The following is a 21,746-nucleotide window of genomic DNA, read 5'->3' on the forward strand; positions in this document are numbered from 1 at the left end:
CCTTTTGATTAGCATTGCCAGCAGCTCTTGATAATAAACACACATCAGTCCTGGGGTTATTTATAGCCCAGGGAAAACACAGGCCAGACAGGAACTCCCTGGCAACAGGTGCTCCTCACTGGCCCCATTCTGTAACTCTGTGTAGTGCCTGGCACTTGGTGGCACAGAGTCAATTTCTGGCAGATAGATGGAGAACAAATAAGCTACGCATAAAAACAACACAACCTTGCAATCAACAGCGTTAACTGGTATACATTAAAATAACACTTAAATTATTGCCTCAAATCATATCAAAATACAAATCAAGAAAAAGCGAGAAATAGTTTAAGATTACAAATATACTTGGTCTGTTTTACTTATAAAACATTCTTGGTGTTATTCAGAAAACACCATTACGTTAAAAGTAACTAAAATGTCCTGTCACACAGCAGTAAAAAGCAGGCTCACACTTTACCTACTCTTTAAATACACTTCTTCATTTCCTCAAATTCTGGTCTAATTTACTTATGTTAAAAATAAATAAATAAATAACCAGATTTACAATGGGACATTGTATGTAAATAAAATGCGCTATCAATCTCTGTTGGGTACAGAAGGAAACTGAACTTCAGCACTGCGGAACTCTGGTCTGTGGCCAAGTGCACTCTCCCTGGGCACTCTCCTGAGGTGCGGCTCCCCTGCTCATCCCCGTGCTGAGACTGATACTTGCTCTGTGTAACTGTCCAAGAAAAGACTCGAGTGCTTCATGATGACCAGGCTCCTGGCTTCCTTCACGCCCTGCAGGAAGCTGCTAAGCGACGCCCCGTGCTGCCCAATGAGGTAACACAGCTTGCTGAACCGACTTGCGACTTCCTGCAACAGCTGGACAGTGGTCACAGTGCCCAAATTTTCTGCACCAAAAATGATAACAACATGAACACCAAGAGCTTTCCTATGGTGGCCCCCTTTCTGAAAACCCTCTCTCTGCTGAAACACTAATCTGTGGGACCCCAGTCACTACCACAAATGTTACAGAAACCTATAGACTGTGGGGTCCCTGGTTCTGTAGATTTGGTATTGCTATCTCTGAATGGGTGTTTCTTTAAAGGTTTCCCAGGTGATTTTTTAGTATCTCAGCCAAACTGCAGACCCGCTGAAGCTAACACTTGTGAAATTTTGAAAACAGTCCCTTCTCTTGCCTAAGTTCTGAGCCCACCCTCTGGAGGAGATGTTACACAGCTGGGGCTCGACACACTGTATTCACAGACACAGTTAAACTGGTCAGGAGGGGTGGTGCACGCCTGTAACCCCAGTAGTTGGGGAACGGTATGAGAAACAGGAGTGCAGAATCATCTTTAGCTACACAGAGAGTTGAAGAGTAACCAGGACTACACGAGACCATAACTCAAATCTAAAGAAACAAACTCCAAATAAATAAAAGTGAATTGCTAACAGCTGTTTAAAATAGGCATCTTTCCATTAGGAACAAGAAGCGCACCACACAAGCCAACATTCCCTCGATAGGGTAAAAGTCACGTGCTAGACTGCCAGCCTAACTTCTGAGTCCTAATTGTGGCCAGCGAGACAAAGAAAGAAAATCCCACCTCAAGTCATAAGTCAGGGAACGGCTGTTTGGCTGTTTGAGGTGGGGGCGGGGTATTGGTTTTGAGACAGGGTCTTACCATGTACTGCAGCTAATAGCTCCCAACCCTCACTTTGCAATCCTTGCTGATGTCCTAGAAACCCCAGATACATGGATACAGGCGTCCCAGTGGAGGCCATGGGAACTATCTCCTCTGTCTTACCGCCTCACTTCCAACTCCTTTTTGTGATTGAATAAACATTTGGTTAAGTCCTACTAATGGGGAGTGAGACCCTTCACACTCTGGTAGTGCTTTTAAGAGAATATAAATACAAATGAATATATGAATGAAAAAATAGAAATTTATGCCCTGGCAATGCTGAAGCATGCATGGGCAGCCCGTATATGGTGGCCATTGACTGCCGTGTATGTAGTGTATTTAAGCCTACATGGTGTTAATAAAGAGGGGCTTTGGTATCAGTGTTTAAAGGTCTGTGTGTCGGTCTGTCTCTGCGTGTGTATTCTCAACCTCCAGCCCCTTGCCCGAAGCTTGCAAACTGGGTTCTAGCGCACAGAGCGCAGACACGGGGGGGGGGGGGGGGGGGGGGGGGGGGCACGGTGTCATGGTCTAAGCAGATGAGGACTACTAACCAGGTCTCTTCCTCCAAATGAGCACACACACACACACACACACACACACACACACACGAGATACAATTCTAAGAACTATAAGGGGAAATAATCCCATGGAAGCTATACAGTATCTTAAGGATGAGGATGCAGAAGTACAATTGCTCAAGTCTAGTTTCGAGGATAACTTTTTCGAAGAATATACCTTTGTCTTTAGCCACATCTTCCCACAGCTCCGATTTCTATGAGTGCAGGAAGACGGTGGAGGTGAGGCAGCCTGGCTCCTGAGGAGCCGCAAGGAGCATGTGCACTGTTGAGTGTGCGTGTGGACGGGAGGGAGCAGGAGTAAACCATTAACATAAGCAGCTTTCTTAATGCAAGGCACAGAGATGCATGCTTAGAGACCCAGGTAATGCTGAGACAAGCATAAGAGGATTGTCTGAGCCCACAAGTTTGAGGTCAGCCTGGGTCTGAGAAATAAAATAACAACGATAAAACCCAGCAGGCATGGTAGGTGGACACCCTTAATCTCAGCAATTGGGTGATGGAGGCAAAAGGATCAAGAATTCAAGATCTTCCTCAGCTACACAGTGAGTTGTGCTCAGTCTGGGCTACTGGACACCCTATCTACACAACTAATCAACCAACCAAACGGGCTTCCTTTTAATACAGAAGAACAGCTAAAACGAGATGATGATCTAGGGGTGGGGGTGGTGGACGGTGACAGCTTACCTAAACTGAGAAGAGGCCGAAGTATCTGAGATTTGATTTCACTTAGTTTTGAGTAAAACCGTCTTTCCGTAGTAGCCAATTCATGGAGACTGGCGATATATCCCATGATGTTCTTGTCCACCAGGGCGAGATAACTATCTTTTCCTGCTGTTACTCTGCTTATATATCCGAGCTGAAAAGGGGAAAATAAAAAGATCACTGATAAAATGTAATGTATGAACAATGACCGGGTATGCTGCACGGGCTCATAGCAGCAGACGGGGGCTAAGGTTAAGATACCCAGGAGTTGGGAAGCAGGTTATTCAGCTCCACTGCCTTAACAGTGAAGATTTACAAATGCTGCGTATAGAACTCCTTTGTTTTGGAGTTGGTTTATGCACACACCACTGTTAAATGTGAGTAACTGTATATCCTTACTTGCATTTATTTCAAGATACCACAGGCATATTAAAGAGTCAACTGATAAGAATTACATATCTCAAGACTCACTCTGCATAAAATAAGATTAATGAGAACAAAGAGGGGCCCTGTGCCGTACCAGGGGTCTCTGTGTTACCTGGTCTCTTTTTTTTTTTTTTTTTTTTTTTGGTTTTTCGAGACAGGGTTTCTCTGCAGCTTTTTTAGAGCCTGTCCTGGAACTAGCTCTTGTAGACCAGGCTGGCCTCGAACTCACAGAGATCCGCCTGCCTCTGCCTCCCGAGTGCTGGGATTAAAGGCGTGCGCCACCACCGCCCGGCTTTACCTGGTCTCTTAAAAGTGCCAACATAAGGGGATTTTCTTTAAGAAAACACAGAGCCAATGTTTAATGCCTGTAATTCCAGCACTCAGAGACTGAAACAGGAGGCATGCTGGGAGTTCAAGGCCATCTTGGTTACACAGTGAGTTCCGGGTTAGTGTGGGCTACAGTATGTGAACCTGTATCCAAAACAGTGAGTTCTGGGTTAGTGTGGGCTACAGTATGTGAACCTGTATCCCAAAAAAAAAAAAAAAAAAAAAAAAAAAAATTGGCCAGTGCTGCCTCTGGCAATTTAAGGTCTTGTCTCAATACATTCAGAGCCTACTAACCAGACAGTCAAAGACTATGTGGTCCAAAACCACAGTTTTCAATGAGAATAGAAAATCTAGGATGTACCAGCACTGAGGGTTACATTCCCTGTTGACACGTCTCTCTTTGAGGACGTGCGTTGCTTTAACAGGAAAAGCAGAAACAAGCTTATGTCTCAGTGTATAAAGACAAGGCAGGAGGTGGAAAAGCAGACACTGATTTAGATCTTCAAAAGAGGAAGAAGTGGCTAAACCGACAGAGGAGCGGGGACTCAGCAGTTGGTTCTGCCTGTGGCTTGCTGGGACTTTCTCCGTGAGCACAGCTCAGGACCCTCAAGTTAGCAGGGTCCGAGGAGAGTTAGAAATGCGTCTGCCATAATTCACCCGAAGGCTCCAGGAAACCTCACTGTGGAGGGTGCTTTTCAATACTCCTGCATCGCAAAACAGAAATGAAATAAAAACAGCTCGGGGCTTAGCTCAGTGGGAGAGTTTTTGCTCAGTGCAGAGAGAGCCCCGAGTTCCAGCCCTAGCATCATGAAACAGAAGCACACAGAAGCACAGGTGTAGCCTTCCTCCATGAGAGCTCGCTCAACAACTGCTTCTAGACCTTGCGGTATGCAGGCGCTTGATCACAGGTGTCAGTAATCCCTGTTACTGGAGGCCTGTGCAGCAAGCCCCAGGCTACCCAGAGCTGCATGTTGATCGAGATCTTGCCGCAAAGAGATAATGAAACCAGCATGTGTGCTGTGCAGACACAGCAATGGATGAGGAAGTCAGAAAGCCCTACACACAGCAGAGAAGACCACAGCATCTGACGTGCCGACGGGTGTGTTAGGGAGAACAGAGTAGAGAGATAGGAAGGGGAGGAAGAGGAAGGGTTTGCGGTTTTACATGAAGCGGTCAGAGGACTTGCAGTTCAAAGGCTCCTGCAGCTACACAATGTGGGCTTTAGGCTCCAACTCCTATTCACCTTGTTACAGGAGAGAAGGACGGGAGTCTTGGTACCACCGGGATTCTCCGGAAGGGTGTCACCTTCTGCAGGGTCCTGTCGGCCACTGTAATACAGCCCAGGCTGGAAGTCTTTGGTGTCCACTAGAAACAAGGAGTAATCCTGGCCTGCGGCTACACTCCAGACTCCGTTTTCACTGCTAACCTGAAATGACAGAAAGACAGTGTCTGTCCGTCTGTCCAAAGCAATTGAGGAGAATCCAGTTGCAGGGAACAGATTACTTAAGCAGGCACAGGCAGTCAGCCATACCTTAGAGAGTGAACCAAACCCAGCAAGGTACCCAGTTACTACAGAACAGAGCAGAAGGAAAAAAACAGCAACCTGATGTTCAGCTTTTAAACTTGAATTGGATTTTTATAAAAATCTGAAAAAGTAGAATACGGAAAGGAAAAAGTATAGTTCTTGTTAGTTTTTAGTGTTATTTTTGTAGGTGTCTATAGGCAGCTTGTTTTACAGGGAGGAGGCTCTAGAGCCCTGCTCTGAAAGTCGCGCGTCAAGTGTACTCTGTCCGTCCACATTCAGCTGTGTGCCAAAGAAAACATCTAAAAAGGCTAAATCTCGACCGCTATCTCTTTTGACATGACACTGTTCTCAAAAATCAAGCCGTCCACATAACTGATTTCTAGTTCGTTGAGAGAAGAATGAACTACAATGCTTACAAGAATCGCCCCGGCTGCGTGTCTGAGACAGGGTCTCTGCTATGCGGCCTAGGCTGGCCAGGAGGTGGCACTCAAGTCCAACTACCAAGTCCCACAAGCAAGCAAGGTATTGACAACACAATCTCTAATCAAAACAAGTCCAGGGGCTGGAGATGGCTCAGTTGTTAGGAGCACTTGTTGCTTTTGCAGAGGACTTGGGTTCAATTCCCAGCACCCACATGATGGCTCACAACCATCTCTAACTCCAGATCCAGAGGATCTGAGACATGCATGCAATGCGCTTACATACATACCAGCAAAACATTCATACAGATAAAATAATAAGTAATTTTTAAAGAGACTCACAGAAGAGGGTCTGTGCCATGGTTCAGAGGACAAAGGTGCTTGCCTCTAAAGCCTGAGTTCACTGCCAAGAAACCACATTAAAAAACAAAAACAAACAAAAACCAGTTTCAGAACTGGGCATGGTGTGGCACACGCCACTAGTAGCCTCAATAGTCTGGAGGCTGAAGCAGGGGATCAAGAATTTAAAGCCAGCCTGGGTTTTAGAAAGAGAGAATGCCTCAAAAAACCAAAAATAAATAAATAAATAAATGAACAAAACTCTAACTCGAATCTCACTGGACTTTTAGCTTCCATAGATCAGCCAGGATGATTTCAAAGTCATCCGTGCTTGGGCTGTGCTGTGACTGGCGTGGGGCTGTGGCTCAGAGTTAAGGAAGGCCTTAGGTCTCATTTCCAGACCACGAGAAACAAATACATCCCAAGTGCTGTATTTCTGTATGCTGAGTTCGAGACTAACCGCCTGACAAGCCAGACTTTCGGGTTCTGACCCCAGGAGAGCGTTTCTTCTGCCAGACTTTTGGGTTCTGACCCCAGGAGAGCATTCCCTCTGGTAAGGGTTCCTTCTGTTTGCTTTTGGTCACTTTGTTTTTCAAATGCTGAGGACGGAACCCCAGCCTCGCACTTGCTGTGTGTGGTTATTCCCAGTGAGTCAGAGCCCTAACCCTTTCTGGAAGACTTTGAAACAGGGTTTTTCTGCATCGTTCTGGTTGACCTTGACCTTTCTCAGTGGCCCAGTCAGAGCCTGAGTTTCAATCCTCCTGCCTCGGCCTTCTCAGGAGCTGGGACTGCTGGTTTGAGCCACCAGGTCTGGCTTCCAAACCTTTCTTTCCCTCATATGAATAAGAGGGCTTTCCATTTTATTAAATTTAATAAGTTTATTAAAATGACAAGGATCAACCATTTGCTGTATGTTTGTGTTTCAGTAACAGGAACTGGGACAATGTTGAGGAAATGTTTTATGCTAAAGGCAGGGCTGGAATCATGGCTCAGCAGTGAATCACATGTAATGTCCTGACAGAGGACATCAGCTCCCAGCACCCATGTCAGACAGCTCCCAGTTATGTGAAATCCAAGCTCCAGGGAATCAGATGCTCCCTTCTTGACTCTGTGGGCACTCACACACCTTGATAATTAAGGTTTTCTTGAACTGTTTGCTTAATCCTTTAATCCCAGCAGTTGGGAGGCAGAGGCAGGCAGATCTCTATGAGTTTGACGTTAGCCTGGTCTACAGAGTGAGTTCCAGGACAGCCAGAACTGTTACACAGAGAAACCCTGTTTGGGGGGGATGGTAATTAAAGCTTAATTAAAAAAAATTACTACTAAAACTATAAGCAGCAACGTGATGGCGTTTTACAATGTTCTCTTCAGTCTTTTTGTTCAAGCAGCATCAAGCTCACCGAAGGGAGGCCACCAGCGTGGGTCTTGGGCATTGATGCTGTTCCCAGATTTAAGGCAGCTCCCCTCTTACTCTCTGTTACTCTCAGCAGAGGGCGTCTTGGGCAGGGGATGCAGCAGCATCAGCACCGTATCCCAACCCCCTGTGCCCCTTGCTCACACCACCCTCCTTCCAAACACCAGAGCAGGAATTAGCCCTACTGGCTGCGTTCTGGCATTCCTGAGACGTGTTAGGGCAAGGGAAAGGCTGGGAAACATATCAAGGATGAAACAGAAACGAAGAGAAGCTACTCTCTCAACAGTGTTATATAAATGAAAACCAATTTATAAGCCAGAGACGGGGTCATCTGAACCTGTAGTTTTGCTGCAGAAGAAGTGTTACAAAAGGTTTACTATGATGTAAGCTATAAACCATAACATCAGAAAATTAAGACTTTTCAAAACCAAATTTAAGAGCCAGAGTAGACATTGTTTGATGGTAACATAGCCCGGAACACACTAAAGGCATAAAATTTTGTATAAAAGAACCTTTTCTTTTCTTTTTCTTCTTTTTTTTTCTTTTGCTAAAAGAAGGCAGAAGTACTGTCAATATTCAACAAACAGACAAGGCTGTGAAGTAAAAACATTTTTGAAGAATTACACTTAGCTGGAAAAGGAGTGGCTTCATGATATGAAATCGTAATTTAATCAATGTTTTAGAAAAAGTATATTTATAAACTAAATTTGTCTACAAAACAATTTCCCTAGACACACAAAGTACTATAGCACAGAATTCTGGAATACACTGCTATTGTGTTCACAAGGTACCTTGGCGAGCCGAGGGACTGTGGTTGGAAAGTCAGAATGCCCAAGCTGACCGAAGGTGTTACTGCCCCACGAGTAGACCTATCAGAGACAACAGGAGCAAAGGTGAGACGTGTGCACTTGACCATGACTACGTCAGCTCCAGACCTTTATGAGACTATATCTATATAGGCACAAAGATCATTCACTCATTTTCTATACTTTAAAATAGCTGACATTAGCTGGACACGGAGGCTCACGTTGAAATCCCTGCACTCAGGAGAACAAGGTGGGAGACTCCCCTAGTCTGACCTACAAAGTGAGAGCCTGTCTCCTCCCATTTCGGAGGAGGAGGAGGAGGAGGAAAAAAGACAACAGAAGCGGAGGAGGAGTAAACAGAAATGAAACCTGGCATGGTGGCACAAGCTTATCATCAGAACACAGTCAGGAGGCTGAGGCAGGAGGATCTCGGGTTTGTGGCCAGTCCGCCTGCACAGGGTCTGCCAACACCCTGCCACAGATGAGGAGGAAGGCACGGTCCTCCCACGAACACCTTTCCTTCAGTGGTGCAGGCTCTCTAAGGTGCATGCGCTCCTGTAACAACCGGACGTACACGTAAGTACGTGCAGGAAGGAGGGACACTGGCTGTGAAGAGGGAGGGGACGAGTGGGGAGTTGGAGCAACGTGGTCCCTACAGTGAAAATGTCCTAAGACTCATTGTTATGTGGAATATATGCCAATATAACAGAAAACAAAACCAAACTCCATATATCAAGGAAATCATCACTATGTCTTTACTCCAGGACATTCTGACTCGGCATCCCAAGTACTGACATGTCCAGCTAAGTCAACGCTTTTGTGATAGCTCACCTGTAAGTCAGCACCCAAGAGGCTAAAGCCACAAGCTGCTGAGCCAGAAGTTAACCTGAGCTACAGGTAAAACTCATTTCAAAAACAAAAAATACAGCATGATTTTAATAGCTACAGAAAACTCCACTGTGGGTACGCCTTCACTAATTACCTGCTGGATTATTAGTGAGTTAACAGTTTTAAGTGATACTGAAACCCTTCAATGGGGCCGGTAAGATGACTCGAATCAGGAAAAGCATTGGGACAGGAGGAGCCTAGTAGCAGGATTTCCATCCTCAGGGCCAAGTCAAGGTGGACGGAAGCTGTTCTCCAACTTCCACATGTGCCGTAGCATGGGCAAAGCCCCACATCACACAGACATGCACATACAAACACCTACATATACATCATACAGACACATCACATAATACCTACACATACATCATATATACACATCACATACAAACACCTACACATACATCATATATACACATCACATACAAACACCTACACATACATCATATACAGACATCCACATCATACAAACACCTACACATACATCACACAGACATGCACATCACATACAAACACCTACACATACATCACAGACATGCACATCACATACAAACACCTACACATACATCATACAGACACATCACATACAAACACCTACACATACATCATACAGACATCCACATCATATACAAACACCTACACATACATCATACAGACATCCACATCATATACAAACACCTACACATACATCATACAGACATCCACATCATACAAACACCTATACATACATCATACAGACACATTATACACAAACACCTACACAAACATCATACACAGACACCCCCACATCATACGAACATCCCCCACATACACCATATACATATGCACAATAATAACACATTTTCTAAATTCTCGCCTATAGATATTTATAGATATATGTGTATCTCTGTCCTTAGGAACTTCCCCAGTCAGTGAAAACGCATATCATCTTCCATTGAGGTCCCACTCAGATTTCTGCCACTGCTCTTTTCTCCTGTCCCAAATAGCACATGAAAATAAATGCAGTGTCACCTATCAGGAGAAAATAGTTTTAAAATTGTTTGCTAAATTATCCTTTGGCATGGACCATTTCTATTTTGAAATTCTTCATTTGTTTGTTTTATTGTCTGGATGGGGGGCAGGTGCAACTCCACGGACAACTTGCAGAAGTAGGTCTCTCTGCCACCTTACGGGCGGGATCCAGGGAAAACTCAGGATTCAGGCCTGAGGACCAGCACCCCTACTGGCTTCTCTCCATCCCCTATCCTACTCCCCTACTCCTCAAGTTTACCATGCAACAAAGGATGGCCTGGGATGACAAGCTTGTGCCACTAGGCCTGGTTCATGTCTGGGGATGGAGCCAAAGGCCATGTGCGCACGTGGGTGTGTGCTAGGCTACAACCTCAGCCTGGCTGGCTCCTTTGAGACAGGCTGGGTACCTTCTCTTGCTTTCCTCTTCACCGCCACGTAAAAACTCAAAGCTCAAAGGAGACAGGCAGTGTTGTCTGACAGTACAGTGCTCAGAGACAGCGGAACACCTGACCTGACAGTAGTCGCCCAGAGACAGCGGAACACCTGACCTGACAGTACAGTGCTCAGAGACAGCGGAACACCTGACCTGACAGTACAGTCACTCAGAGACAGCAGAACACCTGACCTGACAGTACAGTGCTCAGAGACAGAGGAACACCTGACCTGACAGTACAGTCACTCAGAGACAGCAGAACACCTGACCTGACAGTACAGTGCTCAGAGACAGCAGAACACCTCACCAGGAGAGCTTCCCTCCAGTCAGTACAGGAGCTGCTGCACTCGAGTCTGCCCTTACCTGAGACTTCGCAGTAAGTGCAAGGGAGTGGGAGCCACCTGCCTCCAGGTGAATCACCTCTTTACCGTCCAGACACTTGACACACAGCGGCTGAAGCCTTGAAAGAAACAAACACAGGCGCACAACAGAGTCAACACACCTTCAGCAGAGTAACTTTCCCAAAGTAAAAAGAAAGTCAGGACTGTTAAATAAAAATGTCAAAAATAACGAGGATATGTCCGAACTACTAAACATTATACCTAATCTTCATTCGTTTTACTTGATCTGTCGTCATTAACCAACCCTTGTAATTTGGAATCGACTAAGATCCGCAGAGTTGAGCTGGAAGTGCTGCCCAGAGACAGGAGGATCCCCGCCAAGTCAGCCCAGTCCAGGTCACACGGTGTGACCCCGTCTCAAACGGAAGTAAAAGAGAAATGTAAAGACTGGACTAGATGGGACTCGGTAAAACGCAGAGGGCACGGGAAGTAAGGCAACTTTTATTCCAGTTCCCTTCACTCCGCTAGGATAGACAGTCTGTTTACACATCTTCGAGCTTCAGAAATCAAGCATGCTAACAGTCTGAGAATGCCTGTCAAAGAAAATGACCCTGATGTACGCATAGCCCAATGCTTTAGAGACAGTTGCTTTAGAGAGCACAGCTACATCTCTGGGGTCAGAAACCTGTGCTCCTCTTTGTAAATTAAGATGTAACTGTTCAAATGTTTCAATAAAATATCATCTTATCCCTAACACCATTTTCTGCATTCTAAGATGAACGCACATCAAAACAGAACGGACAAGTTACGCGGATGCTCCAGTCCTTTATTGGCTTGTGATTATTTGTTTTGAGACAGGATCTCTCTATGTACCCCTAGCTGGCCTGGAACTCATTATGTGGACCAGACTGGCCTCAGACTCATGGATCTGCTTGCCTCTCTCCTGAGCGCGAAGATTAAAGGCGCGCGCCTCCATTCACGCCTAGCCTCCAACCCTGGACTGTGAGGCACCGAGGACTAAGCCTTTAATCAGCACTAATGGTGCACAGTTACCTGCCCTGTTGGCTAAAATGGATGTGTGGAGACCCTAGGAAAAAAGCTACTGCCCAACCTGATCCCCATCAGCACCTGCTGGTGCCACTCACCTGGGCAGGACGTCACCGTGCCCCAGCTGTCCTTCCTTGCCTTTCCCCCAGGTCCACACCTCTGTTCTCAGGGACGGCAGGAGGGCATCGGCTTCTCCGCTGTATGTGGGAGTCAGGACCACGGTCCTGGTTTTCACCCTTGCAGCTTTCCTTAAGAGCCTGGGGGAAACTGGAAACAAGCAGGGAATTCAATGCTTTAACAGAGAGACTTTCTGAAGAAACACACTAACAGGCGTCTGTGAAACACCCTGCGGAGTGCTTGGCTGGTCAGCTGAGTCTGGGAAATGCTCCCTACTGTCTTGCGCCCTTGCCTCTCTCCCCTGCACGGCCTCACTCATTAGTCTGCAGATGATGCTCATGGACCTGCAAGCAGAAGTCCGGTTGAGTGTTTAATCTGCCATACTGCCGAAAACTTGGCTGCAGACCCTTCTCTGTGTAACGCTTATCAGCATCCTGGGGAACTCACAACGGAACGAGTATGATAATAAAGATGATAATAATGGGTGTTATAGCTCAGGCCCTGTGGCCTGTGGGCTGCCGGGAGCCTGAGGCCATCTTGGGCTGCAGTGTAAGACCCTGTCTCAAAACAAACAAACAAAAAACAGAATATACTAAAAATACCACAAAGTTGACAAATCTTTCCTATTTCAAAACATCGTTAAAAGCTAATACTTCCTAAGCCAAGCTTTAATTTCACATATATAACAAACAACTGTAAAAAAGGATTAATTTTAAGACATAAAATTTTAAAATTCTATGTCAGGAGGAAAGCTTTAAAAGGGGAGCATCAAAAATCTTTCACAGGGGCTGGAGATTAAGAGCACTGATTCCTCTACCAGAGGACCTGGGCTAAATTCCCAGTACCCACATGGTGGTTCACAACTATAATTCCAGTTCCAGGCAACCTGGCACCCTCCTCTGGCCTCCATGGGCACCAGGCTTGTGATAGTGCACAAACATACATGCAGGCAAAACACTCATACACAGAAAATAATTTCTTTTAAAAAAATTTTTTACGCACTTTGGGTAAATATAAAGGTCAGTGGTTTTTTTCTTTTTTCTTTTCTTTTTTTTGGTCTGGTTGGTTTGTTTCGCTTTGAGACAGGGTCTCATTGTGTAGCCTATGCTGTCCTATAACTCAGTACACAGACCAGGCTGTCCTCAAATTTGGAGATCTGCTTGCCTCTGTTTCCAGGGTGCTGGGGTTAGAAGTGTGGGTCACTATGCCTTGCTAGGTTAATGTTTTATTAAATTAAGTCTTTTGAAAGGATGTTACTAGCTTTTACTATGTTGATAACAATGTATAACACGAAGTAAATCTTATACATCAATTTGGTAGCAGGACAAACTTTGAATAAAGTCATTAAAAAAACTGAAGTTATATTCTGTAACTATTTCTGAGTCAGAGAAACAGGTAGTTTTCTCTTAAAGCCACCACTGTGTAAATTGCCATTACAGAAAGCTCAGGATCTGAATATGCCAATACTTTCAACAATTAGGAAAGTTAACTTACTATAACACAGCGTGTGAAGCTCACCTTGAGACAGCAGTCCCGGGAGGGAGAGTCTTCGGCTCCCTCCCTCTGCCTCTTCCTCTCTGATGTCCACCAGACTGGAGCTTTTCTTCCCTTGCATTGACTCCTGTTTCACCTGCTCTTCTCTGAGATCTTTCAGGCTTTCTGGGCCTGTGGGAGCGCTGCCCGACTGGGCTCCCGTCTCCCCAGGGGCAGTGCTGTAAAAGTTCATGACTTTCTTGAGAGACAAGGCCCCAGCCTCGTAGGTGGCGGCCACTCTCACACCAACAGCAGACGCACAGGAGACCACCAGGCTGTTGAGGGCTGAGGTGCTTGTGGTTGGTGGACTGTGAAGGTCAGGGCCAGCTTCCTCTACAGGAGGCTAAACAAACACACGGAATGTAAAAAACATGTAGTCACAGTCAATAGGAGCTGATGCTCACAGTTAACTGTGTAAAAAAATCCAAAACAGCCGGGCGATGGTGGCGCACGCCTTTAATCCCAGCACTCGGGAGGCAGAGGCAGGCGGATCTCTGTGAGTTCGAGACCAGCCTGGTCTACAAGAGCTAGTTCCAGGACAGGCTCTAAAGCCACAGAGAAACCCTGTCTCGAAAAACCAAAAAAAAAAAAAAAAAAAAAAAAAAAAAAAAAAAAAAAAAAAAAAAAAAAAAAAAAAATCCAAAACAGACCCAAGGAGGAGGTCCTGTCTGTAACCCTGGGCTACACAGCATAGCCAGGCCAGCGACAACAGATGGCTTGCCGTCAGCCTCAAACTGCCCCTCCTGGCTGTTAACATGGAATATGGAAATGGCACTGAAAACATAGCTCTTTCCCTGAGCACCTCCTCTTGCTGAGGGCATGTTAAAATGATCTCTAGCTGTTTTATAAGACCGAGCATGGGGAGAGGAGAGTGAGGACTGAGGGATGAGGGCCCTGGCTGCAGCCCTGGGAGGCTGAGGTAAGGGGAGCTCAGCGCAAAGCCAGCGCAGGCTTCACAGTGAGCCCCTGTTTCAAGCACTAAACAGGCAGAAAAAAGAAAAACACTGGGTTTAATACGAGGTGCTCTGGACAGAAGGGTGGAAAAACTCTAGTCTATTATTATTTGAATACATTCAGGAAAATTTATACTGATTGCTTGTTACTAAGAAATGGAAGAAGTAAGATTTTAAGAAAAGGAGGTGGTTTCTAAACATTTTATAATGAAAATGCAGAAGTAGGATATATAGGAGGAAATCTACACCTCTGACCGTCCCTCACACTACAGACTTATCTCCCATGACACAGTAGCTGGGCAGCTACAACCTTTGCTCTGATTACCAAAGAGGATAAAAGCGACAGGTTAATAATTAAATATATGGGGCAAGTGTTCTTAGCATGCTTCGTGGGAATATTTAAAAGATTAACAAAAAATTTCCAATTCCAATGAAAAGAAGGTTGAATTATCAAATACCACTGTTAACTAAAAGGGAAAAAAATCATTAAATATACCCAGTAGCACACAAAAAGTTTTTGATATAAGCATAGTTATGCTGAAAATTATTGCTTCTTATGGGGCTGGAGAGATAGCTTGGTGGTTAAGAGCACTTGCTGCTCTTGCAGAGGACCCAGGTTAAGTTCCCAGCACCCATGGCAGGCAACTCCAGCTCCCGGGGAACCAACACCTCCAGCCTCCGTGGGCACCTGCACTCACGCACGCACGCGCACACATACACACATGCAGCCGCAGGCCTTTAATCCCAGCACCCGAGAGGCAGAGGCAGGTGGATCTCTGTGAGTTCAAGGCCAGCCTGATCTACAGAGCAAGTTCCAGGACAGGCTCCAAAGCTACAAAGAAACTGTGTCTTGACCAAAAAAAAAAAAAAAAAAAAAAATTGCTTCTTATATTCAAAGATCCCAAAGATATGCACATTATTCCTTAATTTGTCCTGAATTCAGAACCAAACCCAGCAAAGCATGGTCTCAGGCCACCCTGGGCTATATGGTGAGATGTTGTCTCAAAAACAAAACAAACAAACAAAAGCAAATAGAAATAACATTGGCTCCTGATTTTTTTGAAATAATTCCTAGTGCCTAGCATAGTATCTGACATAGTATCAACACAAATTTAGAAGTTACTTCTGTGCAAATGAGTAATCTAATTAGTCAGCAGAGGCTTGAAAACTACTTACACTTCACGGCAAGAACTGTGGTGATTAGGTTCTCCTGACAACTGATTCGGTGTAAGACCGCGAGTTCTGACCTTTGCTGATGATGGCTCCTGACAGCATTTGAGAGGACGGCTTTGGGAAGCTCACACCATTAAACAGAGGAAAACATTGCCCATAATCTTAAACTACTATTCCCAACCTATTACATATACATGCATGGATGGATGAATGGATACTTCTAAATTCTTTATTTTGAGGTGCTGAAAGCCTCAAGCAGGCTAGGCAAGTAATCCACCACTGAGCTACATTCTAGCTATTTATTGTAGCTAAATGAATAAAGTAACAAAAAACTAATTACTAGTAATTTTGATTGAAGATATAATTTTAGAATTCATAGTCAACCAATGACAAAGAACAGCATATAAAATTTTCACTGTTGGATATAAGGTTGAAATGTTACTCACAAAAATTAAGTTAAATTTAGTAGGAACACACACTACCAAAACCAACATACATGATAAAAAAAAACTTCAGACATTTATCAAAAGTTCAAAGAAAATGCAATTCCTTTTGTTGATTTTTTTTTGGAATGCAGAATTTTAGAGGTGGCAATTTGATAGCCAAATGAGCTGTATCCAGCAAGCTTTTAGCTTTATATTTAATAGAGGAATGACTTTTAAAAGGATAAACTTGGTCTTCTGTGTTTGCTTTTGAGACAGGATCCATTCTATAGTCTGCAGTGGCCTCAGACTTGAGATCCAGCAAAGTCAAATGTTTTATAAGCATGTACAGTCTAGGAATTTTCTACAAACACTCTTGGTAGTTTAATGCTGCTTTGTTTGGATTTTTGTAATACTTTTTTATATAAACAGCTTACTTTTAATTGAAAAAAAAGTCAAATACCAACAAGTTCAGAGAGTATGCGGGAAGCAGGACTATTTCTAAAAATATCCCACGTTCTCACTCTGACAGAGTAGAATTGGGGATAAAGAACTGAAGACTCTCATGGCTTTAAAGACCCTGAGTTAAAAAGATAGCAGAGACAGTTCCTTTGGGATGAGACGCTTTGCTTTCGTTCCCCCACCCCACCCCACTTTAGCACAAAGGTAACCCCAAGGGAAAACCAGAAGCCGCTCTTTGGAACAATGTTTCCAACAACAGCGTCACTCATTTCCTATGTTTTTAAATGAGGATATTTTAAACAGGACAAAAGTACTTCCCCACCTCAAATAAGGCCCAGTCAAAACTGAAAACAAAACAAAACAAAACAAAAAAACTAAAAACCACAAATCCGAAACATAAGCCTTGTAGTTTTTTTTTTTTTCTCTCTCTCTCTCTCTCCCTTTTTTGTTTTCTTTTGTTTTGTCTTATGAGACAGTGTTAATTGTAGCCCTGGCTACCTGAATACTATGTAGCGTAGGCTAGCCTCAAACACAGCAATCCTCCTGCCTTGGCCTCCTGAATGTTGAGATTACATGCATGTACCACCTCATCTAGAAAGTAAATCATAGGCCGGGCGGTGGTAGCGCACGCCTTTAATCCCAGCACTGGGGAGGCAGAGGCAGGCGGATCTCTGAGTTCGAGGCCAGCCTGGTCTACAAGAGCTAGCTCCAGGACAGGCTCTAGAAACTACAGGGAAACCCTGTCTCGAAAAAAAAAAAAAAAAGAAAGTAAATCATTACACATTTGCCTTCAACTAAACATTCTGCAACCTGGTAAGGTCCCTAGACAGAAGGAAACAGTTTTACACAGCTCTGAGAGATGCAGTCCAGAGGCAGCTCGTGCTCAGGGTTACACCGAGCTGAGCCCCTCCGCGAACTCAGCCAGGCTGGTAAAAGAGCAGCAAGTAAGTAACACACAGGCCTGGGCCACTTCTCAAGCAAGCCCAGCATGACATCCTTCAACACTAAAAAGGGTCAGATCAAGAGCATTTCTGATTTAACACAGGCTCCTCCCTCCCTCGGCCTAGCAAAACAGAATTACAGCAGCCTGATGGGAAGAAAATAAAACCTGCTCCCAAGATTCAGGACTTTAGTTCCTAAAGAAACACAAATACTTTAACTCCAAAACACCTTTACGTTATACAATGCGGCAGCTACCTGGACCTGGGGTGGCTTTTCTTCCTGCTCGTGGTTCTCCGGCCCTGGCTGCTCTGACAGCTTCTGCAGGTACGCAGTTACTGCCTGGGTGTCGGGGTAGGAGGGAGCTGTTTTGGCTGAAGACACTTCGGCTGTCCCAGCCACGTTCTGCTGAGAGGGAACTGCATTGCCATTTGTGGCCTGAACGTTTCCCACGTTCAGTTCAGTTTCTACCAAAGCGTTCTCAAACACCTCTCCTGGACCGTCCAGTGCCTCCGTCTGAGGGCTGGTGGCAGTGCTGGTGTGATTTTCTGCTTGGGACTCAGACAGGGTCACCCCTAAGGGGCAGCAGTGGCTGTCTGATATTATCACATGGTCCTCTTTGTCCGTCATAGTGATGAGCAGCTGGCTGCACTGGTTGCATCTCTCCGGGACGGGCTTCAGATCCTGGGGAGGGAGGCACTGCACCAGTGCCAAGCTGTGGAACGCTCCACAGGCCACCTGGAGCACCACGCGCCCGGCAAGGTGTTCCACCTTCTGGGGCTTTGTCACTGGGAAGGTGGTGGTGATGAGACCCAGCTGACAGCCGGTGCCCCATGCCCAGATCTCTCTGCTGATTGACAAGGCCAGGGTGTGCTCCGCGCCACACGCCAACTGCAGAATCCTCACGGCTAACAAGGGGCTGGTCTCTGAGTCAGAAATGCTGACAGAACTTGGTTCTGGCACATACTGCTGGTTCGCTACTGCACACTGGCCGGCGGCGTTCTCCCCCCACATGTACACCGCCCCGCTTTCTGTCACCGCTCCGCTGTGGAAGCTCCCCGTGGCCACCGTGACAACATGATGCCCAACCAGGGCACTTTCTAGAAGGGGGCTGCTTGGACAGACTTCCGCTGACTCGCTTTTCCAGGGCAGGGTCCCAAAGCTGTAGACCTCACCATCTAAGGTTCCAAAGAGAAAACGGAGGTTAGTGAACCTTCGGAAGCATATCATAACGACTTGGAAAAGTGCAGAGCATTTTTGCATCTTTGGCATTCTGGAGAGCAGTGAGAATTTAAGATCCACGGGCCCACCGCCAGCAGACATCAGCATCACAAGCAGCTATGAAGCAGCCAACAAACACTGAGGTAAACCACAGCTAGCTGTGTGCCAGCTCCTCACCTGGAAAACACAGCTAGGAACACGGCACCTGCCATGAGATGAACGTTGCCTTTTCTCTTTTTTTCTTTTCAGCCTGGGTTCAACCCAGGGCCTTTCCTGCTAACCATGTGCTCTACCATTGAGCTCTATAGATCCCCAGCTGAGATGATCATCTGTCTTCTGTAATTTGGACACTTAATAGCATGATATTGCTTTAACATGAGAACAAGGAGAAGCTTTCCCACAACAACTATGCCAGCTTTTGTGAGATCGGGTCTCCCTCTGTAACCTAGGCTGGCTTGGAACTAATGCAACCCAGGCTAGCCTCAAACTTGTGGCAAACCTCCTGTTTCAGCCTCCTGAATGAGCTACCACATCTGGCTACAACTCTAGATTATTTTTCTATTAAAAACATTATTATTAGTGTGTACGTAAGATGTGGGGGAGGCTCAACCCACAACCTAAGGAGTTGGTTCTTTCCTTCTATCTCCGTGTGGATTAGGATGACCAAATGCAGGTCGTCAGGCTGATGTGCCCAGTGCCCTTACCTGCCGAGCCGTCTCAATGGCCTAGCTCTACATTTTAAAGGGACCGTGGTAGGGAAAGGCTTCCAAATATCCTTGTTGTTGTTGTTATTGTTGTTTTCAAGACAGGGTTTCTCTGTGTAACAATCCTGGCAGGCCTGGAACTCACAGAGCTCTGCCTGCCTCTGCCTCCTGGCTGGGGTTAAAGGCGTGCACCACCACCTCCCGGCATTTCCCAATTATCTTAATAAATGTTTTCAGGTATTTTAATTAACATATTCTAGATCTCTTATTTATAACAAAGGCTACTTCCAATAGCTCAGTGCTAGAGTTTTTGCTTAGCATACATGAGGCTCCAAGTTCAATCCTCAGTACTGCCAAAAGGAAAAAGAAAAAGACCACCAGAATGCTTCATATATCCTTGAGAATTATACGTTTTGAGATCCACAGAATAGATACTAAACTTATAGTTCACACTTGTCAAGTATTTCCTAAAATCTTAATATGTATCATAATAAAAGCAGTATTCTGATACACTAGAAAGAACTCTTAAATGGTCACGTTTATTTCATAAAACCTCTAGACAGAGGGTTAAGCAGTTTCCTAGAGTTTCTCTTCTCTTAGTTCCTACAATGAAAATGTAAAACATTATCAATACTTAAATGTCTCCTAAGCAGAAATTTAAAATTAGACATCAGTGGGAATCTTGACCCAAAATCATACTTTCTGGGACCAGCTGGTAAACGGCATCAAGAATGAGGGACTCGTGTGCTTCTACTTTAGAGCGCAGGTCGTCACTGGGCTTCTCGGAGCTGAGCTGCCGTTTCTGACCATGGAACACTGGACTGAGACGCCATGGCCGGTGGTTACGGGAGGGGGAGGGAGGCTCTGACAAGATGGAGCTCGGCTGGGATTCTGCACCCAGGCCCTTGCTTGTCCGAGAACAACGTGAGCGGCAGCGTGAGGCAGTGAGGTGAGGGAGCCTGCGGGTTGGTCCACGCACACTGTGTTAGCGAACCCAGCCCTTGCTGGTATTACTGCTCTGAAACGTCAGAACAGTCTATGAGGCTGTGTGTGTTCAGACGACTGTAAAAGCAAAGACTACAACACAGGGTCTAATTTAAGAACAGAAGGGTACAAGCGGCAATGCTTAGCAAGGGCCTGCGGTAGCCAGGAACCCTTCCCTGACCCAACGCAGCCACGAGCGGGGCTGTCCACATCACCAAGTCCCCTGTGAGATACCTTCAGTCAGAAGAACTCCGTGTTTCACACCCAGGGCTGCCTGAAGAACTGTCTTTCCTCCCCAGCCTGGCAACCTCTCCGGTGTTAGAGAAAAGGATCCTGCCTGCCAGACGTGGACCAGGCCTCTTTCTTTGGATCCTTCTGCCTCTGCTGAGCTACAAACATTTAAAGAGAAAACAATAATAATTATTCCCACAACTCAAATGGTTATCTCCTGCCCTCAAGAGACTTGTTTCTTCTATGTGTCTGGGTGTGTACTGGGGAAGGCAGGGCTGTGAATCAAGACAGCACCGTCTACCAGCACAGACGTGAGGGCGGCTGGGCCAGACAGTCCAGCATTCGCTTTACACTTTGGTTATGAATGACACCAGGACCAAGATAACAAACCTCTTTATATAAAGGGCTAGGAGAAAATCTAAGCCCACAAATTATTGGCCTCTGTGCAATAAGGTCTGAGACATTTTTATGGTTAATATTTGGCAGCACAAAACCATTCTAACTGATGAGAGAGATACCTACCAATCACAAATGCAACCATGCGCTCCCCTGTAATACTGCTGAAAAGAGAATCACACTAAACATTCCCTACAACCATGTGGAGCTGTCTGCAAGGAGAAGACGGTCTTACCTTTTCTTCTTCGAGTCCATCGGTCAGGAGGAATACTCCATCACCAAATCATTCTTGCCGCAGAAGTTCTATCAAGACCTAAACAGAAGACACCGCTCAGTAAATAATAAGCAGGAAGCACACGAGAAGAGAGGACGATGTGAATTCTCTGCGGGGGAGGGCGGACCTCTAACAAGTGCGCGGTCAGAGAAACTATTCCAACTATTCCAGAGCCTGCCTACCCACAGTCAGATGTCGTCAGGACTGAGCTTGCCCACTGAGCTTACAAAATGCAACGTCAAAGGCGGATGAGGAAGCCTGCAAGAAGTCAAACTCTCCCAGGCAACGGATGTTTTAGGTTTTAAGAAATTATTATAAAGGAGTCAATTCAATCTGAAAACCAACATATTCAGTACATAAAATACATATAGATTGTGGTAGATTGAATAAGACATCCCCCACCTATTTGAATACTTGGTTCCT

At 45.5% G+C, this 21,746-nt stretch overlaps 1 protein-coding gene across 7 annotated transcripts in view; it reads right to left on the reverse strand.

Moving 5' to 3' along the window:
- Positions 1 to 21,746, reverse strand: part of Als2 (alsin Rho guanine nucleotide exchange factor ALS2) — a 59,980-nt gene that overhangs the window by 26,803 nt on the left and 11,431 nt on the right. For all 7 annotated transcript variants that reach the window (XR_005283726.1, XM_038315191.1, XM_038315194.1 and 4 more), the window contains exons 2-11: positions 21,285 to 21,362; positions 20,657 to 20,811; positions 17,772 to 18,691; positions 13,550 to 13,907; positions 12,013 to 12,181; positions 10,890 to 10,986; positions 8,183 to 8,260; positions 4,938 to 5,120; positions 2,924 to 3,095; positions 710 to 890 (exon numbers count right to left, since the gene is read on the reverse strand). Coding sequence is in view for 6 of the 7 variants with exons in the window: in XM_038315191.1 (XP_038171119.1) it covers positions 710 to 890; positions 2,924 to 3,095; positions 4,938 to 5,120; positions 8,183 to 8,260; positions 10,890 to 10,986; positions 12,013 to 12,181; positions 13,550 to 13,907; positions 17,772 to 18,691; positions 20,657 to 20,811; positions 21,285 to 21,304 (2,333 nt within the window). In the remaining variant the exon portion in view is untranslated. The remainder of the gene's footprint in view (positions 1 to 709; positions 891 to 2,923; positions 3,096 to 4,937; positions 5,121 to 8,182; positions 8,261 to 10,889; positions 10,987 to 12,012; positions 12,182 to 13,549; positions 13,908 to 17,771; positions 18,692 to 20,656; positions 20,812 to 21,284; positions 21,363 to 21,746) is intronic.

The sequence above is a fragment of the Arvicola amphibius genome, chromosome 18 (genome assembly GCF_903992535.2).
Source record: "Arvicola amphibius chromosome 18, mArvAmp1.2, whole genome shotgun sequence".
Lineage (NCBI taxonomy): Eukaryota > Metazoa > Chordata > Mammalia > Rodentia > Cricetidae > Arvicola > Arvicola amphibius.